Source organism: Mesocricetus auratus, unplaced genomic scaffold (genome assembly GCF_017639785.1).
Source record: "Mesocricetus auratus isolate SY011 unplaced genomic scaffold, BCM_Maur_2.0 Super-Scaffold_100027, whole genome shotgun sequence".
Classification (NCBI taxonomy): Eukaryota; Metazoa; Chordata; class Mammalia; order Rodentia; family Cricetidae; genus Mesocricetus; species Mesocricetus auratus.
The window spans coordinates 22,538,186-22,559,175 of NW_024429208.1; the positions used below are offsets into that span (position 1 = coordinate 22,538,186).

Sequence of the window (20,990 nt, forward strand, 5' to 3'; positions counted from 1 at the left end):
GTGACTGGATAGGTTGCCGGGAGGGTCCCGAATCCTTGGGAAAGCGAGGTGCTGTGATGCCAGGTCTTGGGTGTCAGGAGGGTCGAGATGTTCTGGGATGCCGGTCCCTGTGACTTTGAGGAAGACGCCCCAGGTCTTGAGTGTAAATGTAGGGGAGCGCAACCCCGCAACCCCTGCTCCACTCCACTCTACTCCACACCCCTCCCCGCCTATAAATAACCCCAAGTGTCACTTCAAAGGGCACCGGGAGCACAGGACAGGGGCTACCGGGGTCGGCGGGCCCCACACACCACGCCCCCGACCCCGGGCGACTTTGCATAAATAAACAAACCCCAGCCGCGGCCCCGCAGGAGGCGGAGGAGGAGCGGGAGGAGGGCGAGGGAGGGGCGCGGGAGATTAGTTTGGGAAGTAGCGCCCGGCGCTCATCCGATCCGCGCGGCCGCGCCGGCTGTGTCAAGTTACAGAGGCGCCGGAATCGGCCCCAGCACGGCTCACTGCGGCCACGACCCACTTCTGCCCATGGGGCCCTGTATGCGCGCCCCTTCGCCTGGGGACTGACACCCGCTCGCCCCAGAGACTCGAGACACCTAGTAGGACCCCGAGCGTCGCACCAGTCCGAAGATTCTGCAGAGGCGAAAGGGGAAAGAGCGGGGAAACGGGGGCCAGATTCACCCAACCTGAAACATTCTTCGAAGTAACTTTTTCCTATTTTGGCGTACCCCAGTTGCGCCTCGGGTGGCTCTCGGCTGTCCCCCACTCCGACTGCTCATTTTCTGTCCTTTTTGGAGAGTAAAGGAAAGGGAAGTCCTTCAGCCACGCTACCCCCTTTCCCCCTGCCTCGCAGTTTGGATTGCGCTTCTTGGATTTCATTTTTATTTATTCTATTTATTTATTTATTGGTTCTTAAGACGCGAGGGGATGGTGGCGGAGCGCGCCCGCAAAGGGTCAGCCACCGGCACTCGCGGCCCTGGGGAGCTGGGCGCGCCCGGGACCGGGACCGGGACGGTGGCGTTGGCGGAGCAGTGCGCGAGGCTACCGAGCCCCGGGTGCTGCGGACTGCTGGCGCTGGCTCTGTGTTCGCTGGCGCTCAGTCTGCTCGCCCACTTTCGGACCGCGGAGTTGCAGGCCCGGGTGCTGCGCCTGGAAGCGGAGCGCGGGGAACAGCAAATGGAGAAAGCTATTTTGGGACGAGTCAACCAACTGCTGGACGAGGTTTGTGCCCTTTGTTGTTGGCGTTTATCCCCTCCCCGCGGCGCCCCTTCGCACAGTCCCGGGACTTCAGGAGCCGGTGCGGGCCGGTGCTTGCTTGCACGGTCACCCAGGTTGTCTGCACTGAGGGCAGCGACCGCGTTGGGCTGCCAGAGATCCAGAGCACCAGGCTGACATGCGCAGGACCTCCCAGCTCCGGGAGACCCCAGGATCTATCTCTGGGGGTGCCATGCGCGCGCTACCGTCAGGTGGAGGAAGGCAGAGCGCTTAAAAGGTGCACAGAGGCAGCCTGCGCTGGTGGGAAATAGGCTGGGGGGAGGCTTCCCGGGCTCTGGTGGTTCTCTCCACGAGGGTGAGTGCTGCCTGATTTTTAAAGTCACATTTGGAAGCAGGGCAAGCCATTTAAGGACTTAAAGGGACAATCCTTAAAGCAGATTGCTCACTGCTGGTCCGTGTTTTCTGCTCCAGGCCCCCCCCCCCCCCAGGGCCCAAATGTGAGCTGCCTGGCCCTATCCTCCTTTGGGTACCGTTAACCTTTGACTCTTCCGGCTGTGGCCGCTGGAATTGTCCTAACTCCTTCCCCTCAACTGGGAAAAAGATGTAGTTCTCTCTCACACACTTCTGGCCCCCAAATGTGCTCCATCCCAGGTAGAGCAAAAGTTACTAAAGTATCTCTTTGCTTGGGCAATCCTCAAAGTGCACAGCGCAGCAGTGGCATCCTCCCTAGGGAGGCGGGAAATGCAGACTCTAGTGGGGCGGGGTGGGGTGGGGGTGATCAGGAGGGAAAGCCGAGCGCCTCAATATGGAAAGAGCTGGTGACTTAAGAGAATCAGAACAGCACAGAGGACCCAAGGTCATGGAAGAAGGCCTGTAATGGTTCCCAGGGGGCAGGAGTGAGGGGTATCTCTTGCACAGTGGGAGGGGTGCAGGATAGTAACCAGCAGAGTGCTAAAAGCCAGTAGCCCTAGGTTTTTGTGTCCACACTGAGATTTATTTGGTTGCTGTGCAACCTGGGACAAATACGGTAACCTCTCTGAACTTACAGAATGATGGCAAGCATTAGCCAGGTCTAACAGGCTTTGGTCTCCCGTAGTTGGGTTTCTCTGGTGTGCTTCCTTTAAAGTTCCCTAGGTGGCCCCATGGGGGAAGTCATAGGCCACAGCATAGAGGGTGGCCCCATGGTCAAGTCCCTGCTGTGTGAGTGGTGTCCCATGTCTGCTGCTACAGCTCATTGCCGTGACTGGTCAGAGCTAAGAAGACTCACAGGCCACCCACAATCCCCTGGGCCTGGGGGCAGTCTCTAGGCTCTTGCTGGTTGGCTGAATGGGGAGGGCTCTGGCTACATTGTGGATACGGTTGCCATTCTCCCCATGTTCTCCCAACCCTTGCCAAGCCCTCCCTGCGCCGGGTCTCCAGTGCCCAGAACCTGTCCAGATCCCCGTTGTCTTTCTTGGGGTGTCCCCTGCTCCAAGCAGTAGCTTATGTTCACGCTGCTGACTTTAAGACCTCGGTCTGTAGAACTGGGTAGCACCCCAAAGAGGATCCGAAGTGGCCCCCATTTTACAGAGCGGGAAGGCTGAGATCTGGAGAAGGGTAGTAGGATGCTCAGGACCACAGGGTGACATCCAATGTTAGAGCCAAACCTCCCTACCCTGTACCTATACCTCTTCCCCCTGTGTCCTGCCACTGTTTGCCAAGAGCGAGCTGCAGGGGTGGGGGATGGGGAAACTGCCCTGGGAACACTTGAGTGGAACACAGAAAGAAAACGAGTAGGCACCGTATCATGTGGGAAACATTCCAATGATGGAGGAAAAGTTGCCAGGAAATGTGTTACATACGACATAGCGTAATACGTGTTACATATGACACAGTATAATGGTGGTGGCAATCAAAGTGGGCTTCCCGAGGAAGTGATTTTTTTAGGGCAAGATTTAAAGAGTGAATAGGAATTTGCCTGGTACAAGGGAAGAATCATCAGGCTTTGTTCTAAGATACACCCCCAGGGAACAGCTTCTGGTGTGGGGGCGACCAGAGGTGGGGTGGGGCTGCCTTGGGGCCGTGAATGAACCCTGGGGACTAGGGAGAGTGGCATGGGTGACGGCGAGGCTGGATGAGATGGGAAACCCAGATCAAGAAAGGCCTTAGAGATTGCTTGATGGGTAAAGGGCAGGTAGGGAACCACCGAAGGGTGGAATGGAAGGTGCTTAGTCCCTCCAGTGGGAAGGCGGATAGGAGGCTGCTGGGGACCATAGCCTGGAGTGGTGTTGGGGACAGGCCTGAGAGGACATAGTGGTTGCAGGGCTGGTGACACGTGGAGGCAGTAGTCGGGGTGTTGGAGGGAACTGTCCTGTCATGGAACTTGGCAAATACGAGGCCTGCAGTCTGGGGGCTGCTGGAGGGACACTCAAAGGCCACGTGGTCTCATGCAGTAATCACTAGCATATGTGACTTATTCTCTTGGCATTAAATAAAAATTGAACTGGAGTTCCTCAAGCACTTCAGTCTCACGGAAAGGGCTTGGCAGACTGGCTGGGCAGGCAGCAGATATGGTGACAGTCTCAAAACAGGTCCATATGGGGAAGCATCGAGCAGGCTAGGTCAGCCATGACTTTTGCTGATGTTACAAAAATAACTGGCCGGAAACAACGAAAGGCAGGAAGAAGGGCTTTCATGTTGGCTCATGGTTTCGGAGGTTTCAGCCCCTCTGGTGGGAGGGGCCAGGACAGTTCTTTCCCTGTGCCCCTCCTGTTACAGACTCAGGCAGGCTCTTCTGCCCCTACTTAACCCTCTCTAGAATGTTACACTCATGCAGGCTCTTCTGCCCCTAATTAACCCTCCCTAGAATCGCCCTCACAGACACACCCAGGGGTGTGCTTTGCTCATCTCCTGGATAATTCATTCACATTGATAAGATTAACCATTACAATGGGCAACTGTGAGGCCTGCAAAAGTGTCTCCAGTGCTACCGGACGGGGACACACACACACACACACACACACACACACACACACACACACACACACACACACACACACACACACACACACACACACACACACGAGTATGTGTGCACGTGCCCTCCTGTGGAGCCAGAATATAGCTCTGGGATTGAACTCAGGTCATCAGGCTTACTCAGCAGATGTGCTTACCCCCTGAGCAATTCTGCCAGTGCTCTCCCCTTCCTCTCTGCTTCTTTGCCTATACTTGGGAGAATTCCCCTGGGGAAAGAGACGTAGGACACATCCCTCTCCGGTTGCAATGATGATGATAAATATTGTTTGTTTGGTTGGTTGTTTGGTTTTTCGAGATAGGGTTTCTCTGTGTAGCTTTGGAGCCTGTCCTGGAACTCACTCTGTAGTCCAGGCTGGCCTCCAACTCACAGAGATCTGCCTGCCTCAGCCTCCCGAGTGCTGGGATTAAAGGCGTGAGCCACCACCGCCCCTTGATGATGAATAAATTTTGATTAAAAAATAAGGACTGAGTGAGGCATGACGTGTGTGTGTGTGTGTGTGTGTGTGTACATGTGTATGCGCAAGAGAGAGCGCGCTTGAGTGCAAGCAAGCATGTAGCTTTGTTTCGAAACAGTTTTGTGAAATGGCTGTGAGGTGAAGCCCTGCCCTTATGGTGACCCAGGGAGCCAGAGGGTTTAGGGATTAAATTCCCACTGCTATGTGACTCTAGTGAGTCACACCACCCCCTGCAGTTAGGTTTCTTCTCTGCTAGATTCAGGCTCCAGCTGCATCCAGGTACTGCTGTGAGAACCTCTGGAGGTGGCAGACAGCAAAATGTCGGAAGGGGTGGTCCACCAGCAGGGGGTAGTGATGCCAGCAGGGGAAGGGAAAGGCTCCAGGTTCCTGGAGTGGCAAGTCAGGGGAGCAGGTGAGCCTGAGCCCCTCCTTGAAGGAGTGAGGGACTTGGGGAGGGGCCCGTGCAATGGTCTGCCTGTTCCCTGAAATCCAGGGAGACGCCAAGCAGAGTGTGCAGAGGACAGAGACCAAGTCTGTAGGGCTGAGGAAGAGGTAGCTGGGAGGACAGGCCAAGCAGAGAGACCCAGTGTGAAGGACACTTGGGAAGAATCGAGCAAAGGAAGATTCGAGGGGGCCCAGGCACTGGTCGATGGGTCATCACCGAGTGAAGACCAGCCTGGGGACTGACAATGTGGTTTGACTCAGTGCCTCTCTCTGTCAGTGCCTCTCTGTGGGCTGAGACACTTAATGAGCACTCCAGCTGCCTGACAGTTGATTTCCTTGCTGTGAAGAAAGAAGCTGGAATGTCCCAAATGGAGAAAATCAGATGACACCTAGGCTAGGACTGGGCAGGAGGTGGGGGAGAGGGAGGAAGGGGTTGGAGGAGGGGACAGGATTGAGATTAAAAACAGCCAAATTCATTTTGGAGGCCCAGGACTAGAGGAGGGGGGTCTTGCAGCCCTGTGGACTCTGAGGGGAGGCCAAAGAGACTCCCGCCCCAGTTAGAATGCTGTTCCCAGTATCCTTGCTGCCATGGTCCCCTGGAGTGACTCATAGGCTGCACCAAGGCCGTACATATGATCAGGATGGCGTCTTCCCTCCTCCCTACTCCCCATTGGCTGGCACTGCCTTACCCCACTTTACAGATAAGGGGGCCAATGTCACTGAACCTCCCTCCCACTCTCTGTGACTCATTTCTTCCACCTTGGGGAATCCTTGGGAAAGGAAGTTATAGAAACTTCCGGGCCAAGATGTTGACAGAGTGAGGCGGACCCCCACACCCCTAAAAGACCAGTTTATGAGAATGCCTCGAGTCTATAGGGTATGTGCACAGGGCCCTTTTATTGGGCTGTTGAGAGGAGAGATCAAAGGAGAGGCAAAGAGACTGAGACACTGGGCAGTCGACTGAGGTGGGTCTGAGAGGAACAGGCTGTGTAACGGGGCGGCTTGCCTGTGCAGCAGCATCCTGGGTACGTGACAGCTGTCTGAACCTCATCCTCGGAAAGTAGACAGACCCTAGGTCCAGGCACCCTCAAACAAAGACCAGCATGCCACTGAGTCAGCCCCACATCTCTGCCCCCTTTTATGCAGGGAGTGAAGCCTGGGGTTCTCGCTCTGCAATGGGAAGACAGGAGAAACCAAGTATTCCCCTCACACTAGTATCGAAGGACCAGAACATGATCCTGCTGGAGAGATGTAGAAGGCATGCCTCCTCTGTGGCGCCCTTTCTAGTCTCTAGTTAACTACCAGCTCATAAGTGGACAATGTCCGACGTGTGTATGCCTAGCTTCCATTCCAGAGTCCTCAGCAGGCCTGGTCCATCGAGCTTAAAGTGCCGGGAGAGCTACCCAGAGTTGATAGTCAAAGTGATGAGGGCTGTCTCATGACTAGAAGTTTTGTTTTAAAGACCAAGTTTACTTAGGATGACAGGTTAAGTGAGGGAGAGGTGTCACAGTCTCTGGCTTCTTCTGAGGCTTGTCCAAGCAATATGAAGGTGCTTCCTGGGTAGCCAGCCCTTCCAGGACAGTGGTGGGAAGTGAAAGTGTCAAAACAAAGTCCTATCTGCAGGAAACCAGAGTCACAGTTTAGTCACTCCCTGAAAGTTTTCTTTTCCCCTTACTCCAGATCCTTGTAGACCCTTCTCCGTGTCCTCTGGAGAGACTTTTTTGGCGCCATGAGAACTCCCTCCCTGCTCTGACTTGCCTGTGGCACTTCCTGGATAGGCCTGAAATGACATTTAGCTTAGAGAAAGGAAATGCAGATGTAGCATACACTCCTGGCTTCCCTGCCCAATGGTGGCAGACATTAGTAATCGCTCAATAAATGTTCTCCCTGGGCCAGGTCAGACCTCTTAATCCTTCTCCATCCAGAGCTCCAGGCTATACTCCCAGCCCATTGGAGCCAATACACAAGGAAAAGTCTACTGGTCATCTGTGACTCAGCCACACGCCAGGAGTCCTCCTCTGGATAGCCTTTAAATATCCTGTGTCTCCATTTGTCTGTATCAACCTAGTATAACAGGGGTAGAGGCTCATGAGTCTCCAGGCTTGTTATTGAGTGTGGGCCAGGACTTTATGGGTGGTAGGCAGGTTTTACCAATCAACTGTATGAAGATCACATGTATATGTAAAGTGTGCATGCAGATGTACAAGTGTGTGGAGACAAGAAGACAACCTGAGGTATCATTCCCCAGCTAAGACTGTGCGTGCATGCGTGCGTGCGTGTGTGTGTGTGTGTGTGTGTGTGTGTGTGTGTGTGTGCGTGTACATACATTGTATGTATAACAGGATCTCTCCTCTCACTAGCTTGGAACTTGCCAAGTAGGCTAGGCTGACTGGGAGTCCAGGGATCTTCCTGCCTCTGCCTCTCCAGCACTAGGATTACAAGCTTGAACCCGAATGCCCAGCCCGTATTTCCAGTTTTAACACGGCGTCTGTGTTTCTGAAATTAACACGGGTTCTAGGAATCGAACTCAGGACCCCATGCTTCGCAACTAAGCTCTCTCTCCGCAGTCTCTGATTCACAGTCTTGTGGGAGGCTAGGAAAGGTGTCCCAGCCAGCTGAGCCCCTCACACTGCCATTCCCAGCTCAGCATTTGCTCTCAGCGTCTTGGGAGAGGGGCTTCACAGCAGTCAATAGAGGGTGCAGCATTCTGGCAGCATGCCTGGCCCAGGCTGGAGGATAAGGGTGGCTCTACATGGTCAGTTGGGGGCATCTTTCTCTTTGGCCCCCACCCTCAAGGTCAAGTGCTCCATCTCCTCCTTCCTAGACTGCTTGGTAAGGTTTTGTGTGCATGCGTGTGTACACACATGCATTTAGAAAGGGGGTGTTTGCAAAATAATGCCACAGGCAAGCCCACAGCATTTGGTGTCACACAGACCTCTGCCACCAGTTGGATAAAACTCGGGATCCTGATTAGGAAAATACAAATGGCAGTGTCCTTTGCATGGAGATGACGGTTGATTAGTCATCCAGGTATGGTGACAGTAACCACTGCCACCCCCTACACACACACACACACACACACACACACACACGTTCACTATCCATAGTTTTGTGTCTACCGATTCACTAAAGCTGTGCAGCAATCTTACGTGTGCTTTCTGTTTCCACTATTCCTTTCTGACAGAACAAAGTTGAAGCCCAGAGAGGTTAAGTGGCTTTCCCAAGGTCACATAGCTAGTTAATAGTAGTGTATTCATTAAAACTAGTAGACAGGGCCACTAGCACGTGCTTGACTGCATGGAGGCAAAGACGAGGGAGGTGCTGGGTTGGATTTGGCCTCTACAAAAGTGATGCTTAACTGAATTGGCTTGATGTCGGGCTTTTGTTACTGTCTGTAGTAAGAATGGCTCCGTCTCGTCTTAGTGAGGAAGACCCTAAGGACCCTCACCCTGACCTGACCTCAGCAGTGCTGGGCTCTGCAAGGGATGAGCTCTTATTGCTTACACCATGGACTACCTCATCCTGAGTCTGGGCTCAACTGATGGGCAGAGGCTAGATTCTGGTTTACCATTCTCCCTCTGTCTGTCTGTCTGTCTGTCTGTCTGTCTGTCTGTGTGTGACAAAGGGTATGTGTGTGTGTGAGAGAGAGAGAGAGAGAGAGAATGAGAGACAGAGAGAGAGAGAGAGAGAGAGAGAGAGAGAGAGAGAGAGAGGATGGGACTAGGCCCCCCACTGGCAGCGTCTTCTGTTCCTTTTGACTGACATCTGTGCACCCCAAGCAGCTGGTGTTTCCTCAGCCAGTGAGGGGAATAAACAGGCTTCCTCAGGGGAAACTGAGGCCCAGAGCTGGGGATAAGGGTCCCCACCTCTTCGAGATGCCATCTGGACTCTCAGCAGATCCCATGCCATACTCCCTGCCTCCCACGTGACTGTGGTGCTGTGTCACTCTGTGGCCCTGAGGACACTCAGGAGGGGGCTGCTGGCAGCAGGGTGGGCTCCCCTGGCCCTTCGGCTGGGCACAAAGGGGTGGGACTGCCTGGGAGAGGCAGACTCAGCCTCCCAGGGAACACTGGACTCCTGTCTCTCCTCTGGAGGCTATTGTGGGGTTCTGGGAAACCCCACATGGCTGGAATCCACTCCGGATGGGCCTCTTTAGCCCCTTCCTTTCCTGACCCAACCCCAGCCTCTCTGGCCTCTGGGAGAGGCGGCCTAGTCTTCCCTTCCATCACTTCCCTTGTCTTCCCCCTGCCCTGCCCTCTCCCTTCTCAGACACTCCCTGCCAGCCAGCCTCCCCAGGCAGCCTCATTTTTACCCAGTCTGTAAACTACCTCAGGGGGGCCTGGCTGCCCTAGGTGCTGTCCTCCGTCCCTGACACCCATAGAGTCCAGTCACAGTTATCAGTTACACTCCGGGTGTTCTCCCAGGCCATCTGCACAGAGTTGGGCTCTGATAGAGGGCAGGGCCAGGGACAGACATCAGAGACAAGAATGCTGACCAGAACAAGCAAAACAGACACACTGGGACCTCTCTTCCCCTGTCCCCTGGCAGAAGGAGTGGCTACCTGGGAAGCCCAAAAGTGGTCCTTCTGCCTCTAGTCCACCCCGCCCCCAAGCCTCATGGGGAAAGGAGAGAAGCCGTGGGCTATGTTAGGAATACCAGCCTTGGTCCTCAAGCTTGCATGCTCCCTGTGACGGGTGCCATCAATCATCATGACTTATGGCTGTTGCAGGGCTGGCCAAACCTCGATTTTAATGTGTTCTTCATCCCGTCAGAGTTCCAGACCAGTTTCCCACCACTAATTTCCAGCATGAATGAAAAGCACCCAAAGCTGTGTCTGAATCAAAGGGGGAGGGGTCTGCCCTCTCTTACACATCATCGCCTGTGGTCACCCGGGCTCCAGCCTCCCATAGACATGTCTGTTTCCTTCCCCCATCACTGCTCTGTGTCTTGAGCTGCACTTCCATAAAATGGGGGTGATGATAATCCTAAGAATATCATCCTCTATGAGGGATCTTTCTAGACTTAACAAATTAAGAGCTGGGGAGATGGCTCCCTCAGGGAAGTAACTCAAGAAACCGTGGATCCTCAGCATTCATGTTATTTTTTGTTTTGTCTTTTAAGGCCAGACATGATGGCATGTGTCTGTAATGCTAGTGCTGGGTAAGTTAGCCTTGCCAAGTCAGTCAGTAACCCCAGGTCAAAAGATAAGGTAGAAAGCAACTGAGGAATCCACCTGTGTCAGCCTCTGGTCTCTTTATACATGTGTTCATGCACCTGTGCCTACACAAACACACATGTGCACCCAGGCCTACACATACATTCATACATACATATATACATACCACATATACAGACACACATACATATACACATGCACGTGTACTCATGCCCACACACACACATGTACACGCTTAAACATTACAAACATGCACATATAAACATAAATACACACACATACATACACATACACACAATCACACACATGCACATATACTCACACACACAGTTAATGTGTTTTGAGATACTCCTGGTATTTAGCTAATAGATATTTTTAACCCCATCTGTCACATGGCCTGAAGGGCATGGGCTCCAAGCCATGCTTTCTGGGTCTAGTCTGACCCTTTTTAGCCCTCTGTGCCTCAGTTTCCTGCTCATGAAATGGCTTGTGGCAAATGCTGAATGAATGGAGTTTGCTGGTCTCTGAGACACATGCCAGCCACTATGGTGGCTTCCAGTCACACTCAGCCCCCTCACCTGGTTGTCTGCCTCAGCTCCAGCTGTCACCTCACTGTGATGAGCCTGGGAACTTCTGTGGTCATGACTAGCTCTTGGTCACCCAGTCCTCTCTGCTTCAGTCATGCTAACAGTGGGGTTGCAGACTGTCTCCTGTCGTCCCTTTCAGGCTTCCCAGGCCCAGCCTTTGGACCCCTTTGGTTCTAACTGCTCTGCAAAGCACATAACTGCACTCCAGTCCCGTCAGGGGTGGGGAAGGGAGGAAAGGGAGTACGAAAGCAACCTCAGCACCCTCTATCTAGGGCTCTTGTCCCTGGACCTGTCCCCTCAGTGGCCTGGCGTTATCTCCCCGGGTTCCTGAGATGCTGTACCCCATGCCAAGTCACTCCCACACACAGCCAGTTGCAGAACCTACCGAGCTCCTTGACTCTGCAGAGGCAGTAGGCAGACATTGGGGTAGTTAGAAGGAAGGACCTCCTTATATGAAGTCTAGAAAGCTCACACAAAAGTGCAGGCACCTCCTTTGCCTGAGCTTTGAAGTTAAGGTCATGTCTCTCTGTGGTTCTCATACAGCCACTAGAAGAGGCTTCACAGGGCACCTGTAGGCCCTCAGGCCCCCAGCTTCCTGTCCCCGGAGTCTATGATTGGGTGCTAAGCTCTCACTCAAAGACCAGGGGGGAAGCAGTTCCTTGGGCTCCTTGCGGCCCACAGCCCTAGAGTGGTCTAGGAGAGTCTGTTTGGGGTTGAGTGGGTGTCTGAGTTTCTTTTGATTTCACCCAGCCAAGGTACATAACCACACATGGGCCTGTCCCCTTCTCAGCTCTCATCTGTGGGACCCCCTCCATCCTACCTCCTGTGCTCTTCTGGCTTTGGGCCAGACAGCTAGCCTTGGGTGCTGATCTGAACCTCTACCTCCTTCTGTGGGTTCTGCCCAGGTGCAGCCCAAAGTCATAGGGAACAGGTCCCGAGGGCAGACCAGAGAGATTCCTGACTGGGTCCCATCCACAGCCATGTTCACCTCTGGCAGCTTCTGACCCCCAGACTTAACAGGAGTGCCACAGGAGGAGAGGGGCTTGGCACGGGACAGTCAGTACTCACCCGGCTGGTATCCATGGGTAGCATGGGCACATTACGCCTCTGTGGCAGGTAGGAGAGGCAGGACAGAGGTGACCCACACCACACCAGCAGAGCAGTAGCCAGACTCGCCTCAAGTCCAGAATCGCTTCTGGTTGTCCCTCTAGCCATCCCTTGGCCCCGCAGATAACTAAAACCACCCCTACTTTATGGATGAGGGCATTGAAGCCCAGATGTTTTATCTGTTGCTTAAGAACTGTTAATTGATGTAGGGGTGAGCCCCACAAAGCCATCTGCCCAAAAGGGGCCGAGATAGGGAGATTAGACAGGTGAGCTATTTAAGAAAAGAAAAAGTATTATCTCCCTCTCCTCCTTTGGAAGCCTTCCATGCTCTCCATCCTCTCAGCTTGAATGTAAATAAATATATTATATTCCATATTGCATTGACTTCCCACGTCAAATGGGGAAGTTGGAATGGCACCCAAAACGTGGCCCCACCACATTATCCCAAGCTCCTATCCATACTTTAAAACCCCACGGAGAACATGTGATTCACTGGGGTCAGTGACAGCTCTAGGTAGTCTCAAGAGCAGGTAGGAGTCATAAGATCATTTGACAAAATTAATCACTTTTTTCCTAAAGTGCTTATCACCATGGGTAGTAGAATAGTTAGTGTGGGTAATTAAAAGAAAAATAAATGAGATAGGGATGTCCTGGAACTCGCACTGTAGATCAGGTTGGCCTTGAAATCATGGAGACCAGCTTGCCTCTGCCTTCTGAATGCTGAGCTTAAGCATGCGACACCAAGCTTGGACTAAAAGACTTTTGAGACCAGGTTTCATGTAGTTCAGATTTCTTTCAATCTTGTCGTGTAGCTGAGAATGACCTGGGACTTCTGACTTTTTTGCCTCTACCTTCTGAGTGTTCTGGTTAGAGGCACGGGCCGCTGCACCCCGTTTATGGGCTACTGGAGATTTCACTCGGGGCTTTGTACATGCCTAACCAGCACTCTGCTACCAGCTATAACCCCACCCATTTTGCTTTGTTGTTTTGGTGGCGCCTGTGGGGACAGTCGCACTATGCAGTCCAGGCTGGCCTCCAGATTGCTTTAATCCCCCTGCGTCTACCATGTGCTGGGATTACAGATATGCCTCCTCTATTCCTGACTTTCTCATTTTTTTTCTTTCTGGTGCAGAGGACGTAAGCCACAGCCTCACACATACATGGCAAACACTTTATACAACTGAGTTACAGCTCAGCCCCATGGAGTGTGTCACCCTCAACTGCTAGTGATTATCCCTGAAGCTTCCTGTGTGGCCACACTGTCACCCTGCCTCAGCACCTGCATGGTTTTCAGAAGGCGATATCTTATTTCAAAGCCTCTTCTTGAGGGAAGACCCCAGGAGTGACAGTGGCACTGGGCCTCTGGCCTTGCTGCCCTCTGCCACCATCTGGTCCCCTGTGTGACAGAGGCTTGGGTAGATGCCTGGTCCCTTTAAGAGTCCTGAGCCAGGGCATGGTGAATGAGTGATCCCTAAGCCCAAGCTGGGTTGGAACTGTGTTCTCTGGGGGAATCGAGTGGCTGCCTGGCATCTTCGCTTTGATACTGACACCGGCATTTTAATAGCTGCGACCCATCAGGCTGGTGGTGTTTCAGTCCTGACCACACAGGGCATTCCAGGAGGCCCTGGCTACCAGCCAAGAGAGCATGCGGCCCCTCTGTGTAGAGGGGCAGGGATCTATCACCCCCAACCAAGGCCACAGAAAGTGTCCCACCCACCCACCTCCATCCTTATTCTGGGGTCTCTCATTAGGGCCTCCACAACTCATGATACCCAGGGCCCAGGACTAGTGAGTTAAGCAACCAAAGCTGGTCACCCGGGAGGGAAGGTGTGTCTTGGTGACCTGGGTCACTCATTCCCATCTGAGGGGATTTGGCCCTCACTCCACACCTGACTGAATTAGTCATAGCCTACATGCCCCCCCCCCAGCTCCCCATTGCTGTGGGGCCGAGTCAGGCTCACTGTGATTTGTAAGTAACCAGTGTTTACTGAATGCCTGCTGTATGTCAGGATCTGTTGTAGGCACATGGTGACAAAGAACACAGAACTTATGGGTTTGTCTCCCTGTGAATTTGTCTTCTGTTGGCAAAGGGGAGACAATAAAGGAGAGGGAGGGAGGGTGGGGGCATTAGGTTGTCAAGGTCATTGGTCTAGAGTTGTGCCTGCGGCAGGTTCTGGGGATGGGGAGAAGGACTGATCTTGGTGTGTCTACAAGGCAGAAGATGGGGGTGTTTACTGGCTGGGTGTGTGAGGAAGAGAGTCATCAGTGGTAAGCTGGAGAATGGGGGGACACTGAGTTGACTCTGATGGGAGGGATGGGGCAGCGGGTGGCGGCTCAGTCTTGGAACTGAGCTGGCAAAGAATGACCTGTCAACAAGCAGCTAGTCACATGACCCAGAGAGAGGTCCAGGCTGGAGGTGGGGATATGAAGCTGTCACCAATCGTTGTAGTAGTTTGGATAAGAATAGACCTATAGGCTCATATATGTTTGAATGCTTAGTCACCAAGGAGTGGAACTGTTTGAAAGGGTTAGGAGGTGTGGCCTTGTCGGACAAAATATGTCACTGGGGGTGGGCTTTGAGGTTTCAGAGGTCCATGCCAGGCCCAAGTGCTTGTGCACTCTCTCTCCCCCTCTCCCTCTCTCCCTCTCTCCTTCTCCCCCCTTTTTGCTTGCAGATCAGGATGCTCAGTTCCTTCTCCAGCACACCTAACTTGCCACCATGCTCCCTGCTATGACAGTAATAGACCAAACCTCTGAAACTCTAAGCAAGGCCCCAATTAAATGCTTTCTTTCCTAAGAGCTGCCTTGGCCATGGTATCTCTTCACAACAATAAAACACTGGCTAAGACACTCAGAGACAATATTAAAGACCCAAGACCAAGCAAGGTCTTGGAAACCAGTGCATAGAGGACCGAAGTCAGGCCCTGAACCATGACCCTGTGATCTGCAACATTTAGGCAGAAAATAGGCAAGATGGAGCCAGCAAAGGAGAAAGAGAGGAGCCAGCCAGGGTAGAAGGAGGAGAACTTTGGGAGCCAAGTGCAGGATGTATTTGCATGGGGGATGGAGAAGAGAAGTGTTTAAATATACCACAGGTTAAGGAGGACAAGGATTGACCACCGGACTCAGCATCCTACCACAGGCTAAGGAGGACAAGGACTGACCACCGGATTCAGCATCCTACCACAGATTAAGGAGGACAAGGACTGACCACCGGACTCAGCATCCTACCACAGGCTAAGGAGGACAAGGACTGACCACCGGACTCAGCATCCTACCACAGGCTAAGGAGGACAAGGACTGACCACCGGACTCAGCATCCTACCACAGGCTAAGGAGGACAAGGACTGACCACCGGATTCAGCATCCTACCACAGGTTAAGGAGGACAAGGACTGACCACCAGACTCAGCATCCTACCACAGGCTAAGGAGGACAAGGATTGACCACCGGACTCAGCATCCTACCACAGGCTAAGGAGGACAAGGACTGACCACCGGACTCAGCATCCTACCACAGGCTAAGGAGGACAAGGACTGACCACCAGACTCAGCATCCTACCACAGGCTAAGGAGGACAAGGACTGACCACCGGACTCAGCATCCTACCACAGGTTAAGGAGGACAAGGATTGACCACCGGACTCAGCATCCTACCACAGGTTAAGGAGGACAAGGACTGATCACCGGACTCAGCATCCTACCACAGGTTAAGGAGGACAAGGACTGACCACCGGACTCAGCATCCTACCACAGGCTAAGGAGGACAAGGACTGACCACCGGACTCAGCATCCTACCACAGGTTAAGGAGGACAAGGACTGACCACCGGACTCAGCATCCTACCACAGGTTAAGGAGGACAAGGACTGACCACCGGACTCAGCATCCTACCACAGGCTAAGGAGGACAAGGACTGACCACCGGACTCAGCATCCTACCACAGGCTAAGGAGGACAAGGACTGACCACCGGACTCAGCATCCTACCACAGGCTAAGGAGGACAAGGACTGACCACCAGACTCAGCATCCTAGAGCAGTGGTCAGCCACCAGAAGGCAACTGTCTGCCAAGCAGGGAGGGGTGAAGGTAGCCAGGTGTCCTGCTTGGTTTTGTTTTCTTTTGGGGGGTGTGTGTGAGGAGGGGGCAAGCGAGAGAGCTTGACACAAGCTGGAGTTATCTGGGAAGAGGAACCTGGATTGAAAAAATTCCTCCATCAGATTTCCTGTAGGCAGGTCTGTAGGGCATTTTCTTCATTAATGATTGATGAGGGAGGGTCCAGTCCACAGTGCTGACTAGTGTTTTGTTTTGTTTTTCCAAGATAGGGTTTCTCTGTGTAGCCCTGGCTGTTCTGGAACTCGTTCTGTAGATGAGGCTGGCCTCAAACTCACAGGGATCCACCTACCTCTGCCTCCCAAGTGCTCAGATTAAAGGCATGCATCACCACTGCCCAGTTAGTGCTGGCTAGTTTTATGTCAACTTGACACAAGCTACAGTCACTGGAGAGAAAGGAGCTTCAACTAAGAACAATAAGATAGGACTATAGGCAAACTTGTAAGGTATTTTCTTAATTAATAATGGATGGGGGGAGGGCCAATCCCATTGTGGTTGGTGCCACCCCTGGGTCTATAAGAGAGTGGACTGAGCAAGTCTTGGGGAACAAGTCAGTAAGCTGTACCCCTCCATGGCCTCTACATCGGCTCCTGCCTCCGGGTTCCTGCCCCGATTGAGTTCCTGTCCTGGCTTCCTTCAGTGATGTACTATAATGTGGCAGTCTAAACCAAATAAACCCTTTCCTCCCCATCTTGCTTTTTAGCCATGGAGTTCATCAGAGTAATAGAAAGCAAACCAGGACAGACACTGGTACCAAGAGGTATGCTGCGTAGGAAGGAGTTTGGAACTTTGAGCTGGAAAAGCTGTTGAGTGCTTGAGCTTAATGGGCTGGTCTGTGGGACTCGGAAGAGATTGTCGAAGGTGGTGCAGACCCTGGAGGCTGGCTTGTGGAGTTTCAGAGGGAAGCTGGAGAGCTCTTCAGAGACCCCTTCAGGGTTGTTTGTGTGGCATTTTGAATCGAGAATCTCTGGTGTCTGGTCAGCCGTGATTAACCAGAGGCCAGTGCCACTAAAGTGAGACCTCTGTTTTGCTGGGACAGTTGATGCCCTTCAGCTAGAGCTGAGAAAGCCCAGCATCATGGAGGTGAAGTCTTTGGGAATTATCCAGATTTTGGGGGGGGCAGAATAAGGCTGCATCTCCTTGGTAGCCATATTTGGTAAATGTGTAAGAGTCACCCATGTATTACTGGTCTTGGCAACATGAGAGCTTCTAGATTGACAGAGTCATGGAGAGCAGCTTGGTACCAGCAGAGGCCGGGAGAAGCCATTGGTGAAGGTAGCCTCAGTTGTAGTAGAGACCCTAGGTTTGAAGTCGTCATCAGGAAAAGTTGAGACTTGCCTCCATGTGATAGCGCCAGAAAACCCAGGCCATTGGTAACGTGCAGCCTGTGGAGGTGCCAGGATCATGGAATGGTCACCAAAGACAGAAGCAGCGGTGACATGGAGCCGGACTAAGCCTGTGAAATACACTCTGTATGCTGTGAATGACAGAGCTATAGAAATGGGGTCTCCGGAGGGGGCTCAGTCAACCCCTGAGGTACCCAGGCTGACCTAACAAGGCTCATGTAAGAGTCCCGTGTGAGGCATATAGCGCATGGCCGTCTACAGAGAGGGCATATAGACACTGGCTTGCATAAACAGTCTACCATGTGCTGCCATTTTATATGCATGGATTTGATTGCTGTCATGTATTTACAACTTCCTTAGACTTAAGGTATCCCATCTCCTTAGGGCCTTCCAGACTAGCTCTGTGGTCTCAAAGTGTGGAGGAAGAGGTTTGGTGGAACAGGGTGTCTAGGGCCTGCTCAGCCTCCCCGGCCCCCCCATCACCCACCCCTGTCCACCATGCTGGCCTTGAGGGATCAGAAGGCTTTGTCCCTGCCCAGGTGCCCCACTGGAGAAGGAAAACAATAACAAAGATCTAAGAAACGTGTGCCATCAAGTCACCACGGGCAGCCACTAGTTCACAGGGCCCTGAGCAGAGCCTGCTGACGATAGCAGATGCTGCAATGTCTGTGATAAGGTTCATCCTACTTCCTGTCACCCACATGAGGAGAGCTTGAGAGCTCTTCAAAGACTATCAGGGCTGTTCATGTGGCCATGAACCGCCAGGCTTTGATCCCAGAACAGTTCTGTTTTACCTCCACCACCCCACCAGCCTGCATCCCTTTGTTGTCCCCTCCCCCCCCCCATGCACTCCCCTTCATCCCCACTGCTGGTTTTCCAAGGCTGGAGCTTCTGTGAGCTCCTGGTGATTTGTCTTGTCTTTTTCGTGCAGAAATGGAAGTTCTACTCACGCAGACGCCGGGAGGCTCCGAAGATGTCTCCGGGATGTAACTGCCCACCAGGTAAGGAGCCCTGCAAATGGGGTAAAGCCAGATCGGCATCCCTTGGTCGGGCACCACACCTCAGAGCTCCTACTTGCGGTTCTGTCCAGCTCGGCTACCACCTCTCATTGGGTCACTCTCCGTCTTCCTGCGGATGAGTCTGCCTGTCTTCCATCCTTTCCTCCAGCCCCTTCTTTCATTCCTCTCTCCCTCCGTCCATTCGTGTACCCGTCCATCATTTATTAATCTATGCATGCACCCGTTCATCAATTCCTCACCTGCCTGAAACTTAAAGTAGAGTAAGTGAAAAAGCCTGTCTCTTGGTGGATGTGGACAGGTTGTGAAATTCATGACAGGCTATGCAGAGTCCAAGGGAAAATCAGCACAGCAAATGTGGGGACTCTTCTTACCGCGTCACTGTTGTCCCTTCCATTTCTGAAGGCGTAGTAGGTGCAAAAGAATATCTATCACCTGAATGGATGGATAGCCCTGGGGTGTTGAAAGTATAAACTGGATTCAGATTCTGCTTTGGCTATTTTCTGGCCTTGCTTGAGTAGATCTAGGATGCCTCGGGGCCTTTGCTCATACAGTCTGCTCCCCAGCTGTCTCTTTCTGTATTCAAAGACGTATGCAGAGTGTCTTCTCAGTGCAGGCATTGGGTTCAAGCGCACTGTCACCATTGATATGTGAGTGTGTGTGAAGACTCCTCCAGCTTCTGACCATGTTCATTAAGCTAATGACAGAGGAGGGATTGGCACTGTTTTTGACTGGGCTATAATTTGAAGGAACAGAAAGACAGTTTTTGGAGGCGTTGCCTGCTCGGGGTCTCCTAGTGCATACTGAAGCCTTCTATGTAACTGTGGTGGGCAATGGCCCTGGGAAGTCTCCCGGGAAGGTCCTCCCTGGCATTAGAAGCTTACAACCTTCTAGAAATCCTCCACAGATTCCCCAAGTCAGGGAAGAGAGACTGACAGATGTTAAATGTATAAATCGCCTTTTCCCTTGCTGTGACCTCCAGGGAGAAAGGGCTTGTTTTGGCTCCCAGTTGGAGGAGGTACAGTCTGTTGTGATGGGCAAGGCCCCGCCAGAGTCAGCCGCTGCCTGTGGCAGTAAGAGGCTGTTTGTTCACATCTCAGCAGATCAGGGGAGGGAGTGGGAAAGAGTAGATTTCTCAGCTTGCTTTTCCCCCTTTTTATTCATTCTGGAATCCTACTTTGTGGGGTGATGCCCAGTATGGGTCTACCCTCATCATCTAAGCCTCTCTGGAAATGCCCTCACAGGCACACCCTGAGATGTGTTTCCTTGGTGATGCTAAACCCACTCAACCCAACAGCTATGATTAGCCAGCACACTAAGCATACAGGTACAATGGAGGTTCCTGGTGGCCAGGCGTAAATGGCTGGTGCACTATCCCTGAAGATGTGACGCCGTGATAAGAGTCACTGGTCCCATAAGCTGCTTGTCTGGATTTATTTGAAGGGTTTCCAGAGCCCCAGGAAGCCAGCTCATCTTTCTGAGCTTAGGAGCTTGGACCCCAGAGTTGGAGAAGGTTTTCTGCTAGATCCTTGAGATGCCAGGATTAGTAAGCTCAGATGTAGGTGATGAGGTGACAGGGTCTGGACAGGTTTCTGGGGCTACCCAAGTTCTGTGTGACTGTGTCTGTTGTCTTAGATAAGAGTGGTACCATGGAAGACAGTTTGGGATCCTATCTCTGACATTTACCAACTGTGTAGCCTTCAGAGTTTCCTCACCTTTCTGTGCCTCAGTTGCTTTCTTTGAAACAAGGATAAAGACCACTTGATAAATAAGTGGGAGCGATTAATAGGCTTGTTACCGGCTTGTTTGTACCTTGCCTGATACTAAGTATCATCATCATTATTATTGCTGCTGTTGTTAGTTTCCTCGGTTGTCTCATGTCTGTCAATGATGCGCCAGAATTCTTTTCTCAATGACCATATGCTGGCACTGGGGACAGTGTTGGTTGCATGTTCAAGGCCATAGTAGTTACCTGCCCCTGCTGACCAGGGAAAGCAGCCGCATCTCACCTCACAGTGGAAGAATTTCCTTAACACAGAAACTCACCTACTCTACCTAACAGCCATTTTTATCACTGTCCCCAGGTGAGCACTTGCTGTGTGCAGGCAGCAAGTGTCTAGTATTGACGGGTAACCTCCATCAAGATGCTGAAAAAAATGGCTGGGAATGCAGCTCAGTCGGTAGAGTGCTTGTCTAGCATGCTTGAAGCCCTGGGTTCCATCCCCATCATCTATACACTGGGTGTGGTGGTGGTTCATTCCTATAACTCCACTCTGGAGGTGGAGGCAAGCGGATCAGGAGTTCAAGGCCATCCTCTGCTTCCTAGTAAGTCTTGGGCTAGCCTGAGACTCCTCAGATGAGACCCTCTTTTGGAAAACAAGACAAAAACTCATGGTAAAAAAGAGGTGGGGGGAAATTGGGCATCCAGATGCTTACGAGTCCTCAAACGGGTCAGGAGAGCCCTCCCCCACTCCTCCCTAGACCTGGGTCCTTCTTTCAGTACTCATCTTGGGGTCAGAGTCCACAAATCT

At 52.5% G+C, this 20,990-nt stretch overlaps 1 protein-coding gene across 13 annotated transcripts in view; it reads left to right on the plus strand.

Annotated features, from left to right (window-relative positions):
* Positions 1–410: 410 nt before the first annotated feature.
* Positions 411–20,990, plus strand: part of Col13a1 (collagen type XIII alpha 1 chain) — a 133,488-nt gene continuing 112,908 nt past the window's right edge. For all 13 annotated transcript variants that reach the window (XM_040732215.1, XM_021227617.2, XM_021227616.2 and 10 more), the window contains exons 1-2: positions 411–1,212; positions 18,375–18,444. In XM_040732215.1, the coding sequence (XP_040588149.1) occupies positions 919–1,212; positions 18,375–18,444 (364 nt within the window). In that variant the 5' untranslated portion in view covers positions 411–918. The remainder of the gene's footprint in view (positions 1,213–18,374; positions 18,445–20,990) is intronic.